The sequence below is a fragment of the Microtus ochrogaster genome, chromosome 1 (assembly GCF_000317375.1).
Source record: "Microtus ochrogaster isolate Prairie Vole_2 chromosome 1, MicOch1.0, whole genome shotgun sequence".
Lineage (NCBI taxonomy): Eukaryota > Metazoa > Chordata > Mammalia > Rodentia > Cricetidae > Microtus > Microtus ochrogaster.
In genome coordinates this window covers 103,546,906-103,554,650 of record NC_022009.1, presented here as the reverse complement: position 1 = coordinate 103,554,650, position 7,745 = coordinate 103,546,906, and the positions used below count along the sequence as shown (strand labels likewise).

At 44.3% G+C, this 7,745-nt stretch overlaps 1 protein-coding gene across 1 annotated transcript; it reads left to right on the top strand.

Moving 5' to 3' along the window:
• Positions 1-349: 349 nt before the first annotated feature.
• Positions 350-7,220, top strand: Ufm1 (ubiquitin fold modifier 1). The gene is made up of 6 exons (XM_005343969.2): positions 350-422; positions 501-557; positions 2,618-2,675; positions 3,360-3,399; positions 4,422-4,454; positions 5,748-7,220. Coding segments are annotated over exons 1-6 (258 nt in total). The 5' UTR covers positions 350-420; the 3' UTR covers positions 5,816-7,220.
• The last annotated feature ends 525 nt before the right edge of the window (positions 7,221-7,745 follow it).

The following is a 7,745-nucleotide window of genomic DNA, read 5'->3' as shown; positions in this document are numbered from 1 at the left end:
GCTTAGCAACTCCACAACGCTTCCCCCATCCGCCCTGTCTCGAGTCCCGCCCCCAGTTCCGCTGCCACGTCCGGCTGCCTCACATCCCCTACTTCCGCCCTGACCAGCTAGTGGGGACCTAGCGACGTCTTTATTGGACTTCCATTATACTGCCTGACGAAAAAATTGGCAAGAAACAATCCAAAATAGAAACATACTCCTTATCTGTCATTTATGCTTCATGCTTATGGTTTTGAACTGAGAAAAAAACTGTTGACTTTTGTCTAGCTGTCTGCTGTGGTTTGCGTATGCCTGTACGTTTCTCAGGCGCGCCGTGGATAGCCCCACAGAAGGGCGACGTGGGCCGCGAAGGTCCCCGCTGCCGGCCATCGAGGAAGCGCGGCGAGCGACTAGGCGCGGTGTGTGTACGGCGGCTCCACCATGTAAGTGTCCGTCCCGCCGCTCCGGCCCTGGCCTTGCAGCCCGACCCGATCGTAACACCATCTCGTTCTCTCCCTCAGGTCGAAGGTGTCCTTTAAAATCACGCTGACGTCGGATCCGCGGCTACCGTACAAAGTGTGAGTGACAGGCCGGGCTACAGCCGGGCGGGACAGGAGCGTGCAAGAAGAGGGGCGCAGCATTTATGTTGAGAAGCCAACACCCCTCGGATTGCACCGGGTGGGCAGGTGTGCAACACGTTGCTCCATCAGTCCCTTTTACGTGATTTTAAGGTCTTTAATCACTTGCAGCTGTTACCGGAAGTTAGGGAAGACTTTTTGTCAAGTCTGGACTCTTGACAGGTCCGAACCTAACGCTGTTAACTTCAGGGTTTTTTGTTTTGTTGGTGCCTCGGTGATGAATCCCAAGTCAGGCACACCTGAATCTTAATAAAACGTCCTTAGCACTATTGGGGACGCGGGGCCTTTTATGCTTGAGCAATTGAGTTGGTGGCTGACACCGGCTACCTGGTTCAGTTCTCTTATGATTTTTAAGTATGGACCCTTTTGAGTAACTGCAGCTGGGAGGCCTATGCGAACCGGCAAAACTTTCAGTAGGATCTTTCCATAGTGTGTGAACGGCACCCAGGTCCGGCTAGCTGATTTGATCCCATCTGTCACCGCTTTCGGTGACTTCCCACCTGGGACGCATCCAGCTTCTCGGCCCGTTGTGCCTTTGTCCTTCCATCTCTAAAACGGTCTTCTTACCCCTCATCTCTCCAGAAATTGCCCCTTCTCTGAACTATCGCTTTTCAGATACCCACACTCTCTTCCGCGGGGTGATTTCCTGCAGCATCTCTGCCTCCATACTTCTTTTCATCGTTTGTCAAGATGCTTTTTAAGCTGTCTTTCTTCCCTCCCCGGTGTCATCCCCTCTTATTTCCTATGCGGGTGGAAGTCTGTGGTCTGCCTTTTTTATTTTTATATCACTCCCGCAAACATCCTTGGATCTGGTGGGCACCTCTCTTTGGTCTATTTTGCTTGGTGGAAGACCATCTGCAAATCCACCCATGTATGTTCTCAGTTTTTGACGCTGTTCCTGGAGAAAATTAGAAGAGCATTGATGACTAGCATTCTGCTGTGGTCCCCCAAATTTGCTCATTTTTTTCTATTTTCGGAAAGTAGTTTTGTTTTCAAAATGTCCACGACTCCTTGCCCCTTCAATCAAAAGACGTGAAAGGGGAGTTCTCTCGTTTTCATGCAGTTCCCGTAAATATCTCCCCTACCTTTGTCGTAAGGACATGGCTACGGTTGTCAAAGCCTGTTTCTATAATCCACCTGTTGAGTCTGCTTAGAATTGAGGTAGGTTAAGTCAGGACACCTTACTCTGGTCATTGCCAGTATCAGAGTTCCTGGAGCATTGGACCTTTTCATTTAATACCCTGCAGCTGAATAAACGTTGATGAATCGGTCAGCGTTGCATTTGTTTAATTTAATGCATGTGTGGAAGTGTGCGCATGTGCAGTCTGTTGACCCGAGACTCCGTAACTGCTACTGAAAACTTGGTAGCCCTCCCATCCCCAGTGTATCAGAAGATTTGAGACAAGTCACTATTAGGACTACTAGACTGTTCTTTTTAGTCTCTGCCCCACTTCCCCTCCCCCCAAGAAAGGAAAACAGAGATACAAATTTTAATCACTAAATAACATTTGGAGGGAAAATGCTAGCAGAGAAACATCATTGGAACTTCTTTTGAAAGTCAGTACAATAAGGTGTGACTTATATATTCAGAGGCGGCGGAAGAGGATGGAGGCTTAGACGTAAGAATGTCTTTGACAGTAGTTGATGGGAAGACATTGTATGCGATGGCAAATAGAGAAGCTTAGAGAGAATGCTAGCTTCCTATTTTCTCTGCTTGGGAGGTGTCTGGCTTTTGTGCATAACCAATGCTTTTGTTTTTTCTTTGTTTGTTTTGATTTGTTTTTGCTTTTTAGAAGTTTAGATGAGAGGCAATAAAGTAGACTGAGGAGCAGGGAGAGACTGACCTTGCTGGTAGCCGCCTCATCCTTGGCACACTGGCATTTGGAAGGCAGAGGCAAACAGAGCCCCCTGAGTTTGAGACCAGCCTGAGAAAACCAGTTTCCCTCCTTTGCCATGAAATACACCTTGAGAGTCTTTAAACCCGTGTTTCTTTGTTGCAGTCTCAGTGTTCCGGAAAGTACGCCGTTCACGGCCGTGTTGAAGTTTGCAGCGGAAGAAGTAAGTGTGGATTCTAGCAGTGGCCTAGTGGATGCGGTCTGGTTCCGTTTTGCTTTTTGTCTTTTGTGTATTTGCACACACTGTGCCGCTCCCCACCCCATTTCCCTGCCGATCGTAGCTGGGCTCGTGCTGTAAGGTGCTCTATCCTCTCGTTAGGAAACCGTGGGTGAGCAAGTTGGCACAGCTGTTTAATTCAGTGAATGAATGTATCAGAGACATGTGAGTTGTTTTTATTAAAGAACTAACCTCATATCAACCTGTTTTGGATGTACTTTTGGTAAAAATTTTGAAAAGTGTCTAGCTTTTTAAAAAACGCATTGGCCTTTTCTGTTTTTAAGAAGTGAGCATTTTTTACCTGCAATTATCAGAACTGTTTATAAAGCATCTCTGTGCACAGTACTCAGAAGTGTCGGTTGAGCTGGACAGTCGGCATCAGAATGTGATTTGGAAGACTTCAGCTTTCTGTTTTAGTGGTGATGTCGGTCCCTGGGCTGTGAGCATACCAAGCTCTAATGCTGCACTCTATAGTCTAGTGACTGTTTTTTTTTTTCTTTCTGTTGTTTCTTTCTCTAAAAGACTGCTGGATTTTAGAATTATAGCATTGATAATAGGAGCTCCATCCTCATTCTGTCTTTCATGGTTCCATAGAAATGGTGGTGACATTTTTCCTTTTCTCCCTTTCAGTTTAAAGTTCCTGCAGCAACAAGTGCAATTATTACTAATGGTAAGAATTCACCTTAAACCGTAAGTGCTGGAGACGGTGTGACTTGAATCCCCAAAGCCCCTGTTTATGTTACCGTATACTTAATGGTAAACTCTGTTTGGAGGCCACTGTATGTAATAAACACTGCTCAATCTCTTCTGCCTTAGGTTAGGAAAGCTTCACGGTATCTAGAGTCCTTATTTCTTCCCTTTTGGCAAGGCTTACATACATGTTAAGTTGTATCAGAAAGCACTTTAGAGTATAGGAAGTTAAGCAGAGATGTAACTTCCCTGTACCTTTCTGTGCTAATAGGAAAGTGGTTTACAGATGTGCAGTGCTTTTCAGTATAGATCTATTCAGTTAAAATCAGAGTCCCTTGGCGCCCTGGTGCAGATTCCAGTGGGACTGGCCTTAGACAGTAGCAAAGCAGTGGGTAAGGGCGCGTGTCCATCTTCTGTGTATAAATGGCTGCGGGTGGGAAACGGCCCATGCAGTCGTTCTTCCCGCGGGCGGGGGCAGGTGCAGTAGCTCACGTAACTTACGTATAACTGGATTTCCTGCTGTGACATACAGTGTGTTGTCACACTGAAGAAAGATTGTTGGTGATTCTCCCATGGAAATGTTTCAGACATGCAGAGTGTCACCAGAACACGGAAAAAAATGACTTGTGTCCTCTCTTGGGGATTGTTTGCCACCAGCAGAGGAAAGGACTGGTGACGTACATAGGTGTGTGTTGCTTAAAGAAGAAGTAACACTGTGGACTACGTGTAGCAAAATAGGATGTAAACCATCTTTATAGAGTGTATGAGAGTCATGGCAGCTAGGATATTTCATCTCATCCAACCGTGCTCACAGACATATATCCATGGGAGGTGTCCACTGACGGGTGGACTCATCTTAGGAGACTCTTGTCTGTGTCCTGGGATCGAGGTTGCCCACCTTTGCCAGTTCCCATAGCAACACTTTTCTGGCAAATCCCTTGTTACTATTTAAATTGTTTTAGCTTTAGGAATAACTTAAATAATTTATAATTTATTTTCTAGATGGAATAGGAATAAATCCTGCACAGACTGCTGGTGAGTGTCTGCCTGTGTGTCCATCGAAACTGAATTTTTTATTCATTTCTAGTAGATGAGATTTTTCAGAAGACACAGCTGTGTAGAGCTGTGGCAATCTGCTTGTAACTCGGTGACAGCTGGTTTTATTTATGTATAATTTCTATGGTTTTCACTCCACGTAAATGCAAGCTGGATTAATAGTGGTTTAGGAGTTAAAAGTATTTAATGTGCATAGCAACGAAAGCTGAAGGTGAAACTGTCTTGCTGAGTTAATGACTGGCCCTGCTCTTAAAGTGATTGAGGCAGTCAGTGAATTGCTTAAAGTCTGAATAGTACATGGTTAGCATCCAGGAAGTGCCAGCAAGAGTGCTGGCCACTTCTTTACACAGCTATAGCCTCTGACATTGTAAAGACTGAGTTCTCACTAGCGTTCAAACTGTGAACATAGCTTAGCATGAAACATTGCGTCCTGGCCATCAGGTAGAGTAGATGTGTCTTGAACGTCAGTAAAGACACTCTTAACTGGGGAGGGGGGAGGCGGGGGAGTCTGTATTTATTTTAAAATATGTCCTCTGGCTGATATTCTAATCATAATGCTTTGAAGCCATACTGTTTAATATAATATAGACTCATTCTCAAACAATTCTTGGCTTTTAGACAATTGTGCTTGGAAGATTTTGATTTATGAAAATTACATTGTCTTTGTAGGACACTGGTGAAAGTCACACATCCAGAAAATGAAGAGCGGTTTACAGTTGTAGATGTTTGTTGCCATAAGCAATGATCTTGAGTGTATATTTTAAATTGAAATGTTTATTTACTGAAAATTCTGAGGCACTATATTACGTAAGATCTCATATGATAAGGAGGAAGATGTTTTTGTCTTTTTGATTCTAGAAGTTTGTTAGCATATAGTCATTTGAATTCTTGCTTATTCTCGCGTGCTGTTCTTCATGTCAGTAGAATCATGTGTGCCACCAGGCTTTGTTATAATCTCACCAGGCGTTTGGACCCAAGTATCAGAGTATCTCAATGGCCTTCTCTGACCTTGGATTTACTGTTTCTGTGTTGATGGCGCCATTGGTGGACGTTACTGCATTTGCTGGCATGGCAGTGGCCGGTGTGCCTTCACGTTTAAGCACTCGTTGATCTGTGAGGCTGGAGGAGGCTGGGGGCAGGGCTTTGAAGAATGGGTACCAGCTCTGAGGATGCTGGGGCTTCCTCCCTCCCTCAAGGGATCATTTGCTGTGTGCCTGTTAGATGCTGATTTTTTCCTCTTTACAGCGTAACTTTGCATTTTTGTTTGTGTAGGAAATGTTTTTCTGAAACATGGCTCAGAGCTGCGGATCATTCCTAGAGACCGAGTTGGAAGTTGCTGATGTCCGCTTCTTGGAATCCACACCTTTCAGAATAAATACTGGTGTTTGTTGTTGCTGTGTGGTTAAAATCAAGCATTCACGATACAGTGAAAGCACCAAGAATCAATGAAACAAGGAAAGTTGACTCTTGCCCCTTCTTTTCATTCTTTTCATGGGAAGAGAGAATGCCTTTGAGTGGAGGGTACCAACCACAGGTCCCACAGTGGGTGACTGCTGCCTCGCCAGAAGAAGAGGGCACTTCTGTGACAGATTGACTGTGCTTTTCAAAAACTAACAAAGCCAACTACAACAACCAGAGGATGGGTTCGATTATTCTTTTCAGGAACATTTGGAAAATCAAAATTCACTGTATCGAATGTATTTCCAATTTTAAAATATAAAGGATAACTGACCATAGAGTCATTTGGCTCAACAGCATCTCACCTGCAGGCCCATATTTAGATTTTCAATCATATTGTTTGTGATGAAGTTAATAGGTGTTTCTATGAACAGTTAAATTTTATACAAAAGCAAAATTAAATTATGGGATCTAACATTTATGTGTGTAAAGTTGCTGTCTTACAGCGAATAGCTTCGACATAGTGATTTTATGAAGTCAGTTGTGTCCTGGTGGGAATTGACAGCAACACAGAAGTACCTTCAGCTAAATTAAGCATTCCTCGACAATGTTGTATACAGGGTCCAGACAGAAGTCCTTAAACCCTTTCTTTTTAGGATTCTGTTTGAGCAGCATCCAGAAAATGTTGTTGCAGAGAAGATGCACGCTTAGAAGAAAGCTTAGAGAAGCATCCCTGTGCTGATGGGGTGACCCTAATGAACAGGGAGCGTAAGGAAGCTGTTAGCACTAGTCACAAGTAGGTAAAAGCCAGGGAGGTAAAGACGGCCAGGCTCTTGCCAGAAGAGCAAAGGCAGTGATGAGAATGGAAGGCGGGCAGCGGGAGGAGTCAGAAGCTCCAGTAAGGTGGGAGAAGTGAGAAAGGGTACAGGACCAGAGGGCAACTGCACACATTTCAGAGCAGCCCACAGCAGTCTACAGGAAGAGTGCAGGGCAGAGCCCATCCGAGGTAATCAGTCAGACAAAGCTCTGCTCTGCAAGCCCGACAGTGAGTGAGTTCAATTCCCAAAACCCACGTGGAAAGAAAACCAACTCCACAGCCGTCCTCTGTCCACACACAGACACCCTGAGGTGAGCCAGTCCCCTCTCCCAACAGGAAGGCAGTTTTAAAAGCTCTCCTTTGCCTCTCCGGAGGAAACCCATGTCTTCGCACATCTTGCAGGATGAATCAGGTGCTGCCAATGACTGAGCTGGGCAGCTCTGCTCCAGCAGTGAGCTCTTTGGGGGTGAGGGGCTGTCACATGCTCCCTAGAGCTAGCAATACAAGTGCTCAATAAACATTTACTGAATTAATGAATAATGTCTCATTAATTTTTATCTCGTGCCTCATGTATTCCCCATTTCAGGGGTTTGGTCCACTGAGGGGAGGTTTATAAGAAAATTAAGGGCATCTGAGGACCTATGTGATAGATGAAGGAACCATCATTGTTCCCAGGTTAGCAGAGGACATGCTGGGATGTGTGCAGCAATATGCAGTTCATGGCTGCTGGGATTTTATTTTTATAAAAGGCTAGTGCCCAGAGACCCTACTATAATATCAAGCTTCTAACCAGAAATGTTTAAATACTTAATTGCCTAATTTTTGTTATTAAATTTCTTCCATTCTGCCTTTAGCACAAGAATCTGCATGCTGTCTGTAATGTTGAGACAGTCTTGCAATATAAAATGATTTACCTAACACATCTGTTCTTTGATTTGAAAATACAAAGCCTTCAAAATATTTCACTCAAAAACTAGATGATTTGATATTAAATGTGGTCTGTTCTTTGTGCAGAACGTTTTGGCATTGTATTTAAATATCCATAATTAATACAT

What these genes read in the sequence shown, in the direction of transcription:
- Ufm1 (XM_005343969.2), top strand. An exon ending in CCGCGGCTACCGTACAAAGT is followed by an intron (nt 558 to 2,617) that starts GTGAGTGACAGG and finishes TCTTTGTTGCAG; the next exon opens with TCTCAGTGTTCCGGAAAGTA. An exon ending in AAATCCTGCACAGACTGCTG is followed by an intron (nt 4,455 to 5,747) that starts GTGAGTGTCTGC and finishes TTGTTTGTGTAG; the next exon opens with GAAATGTTTTTCTGAAACAT.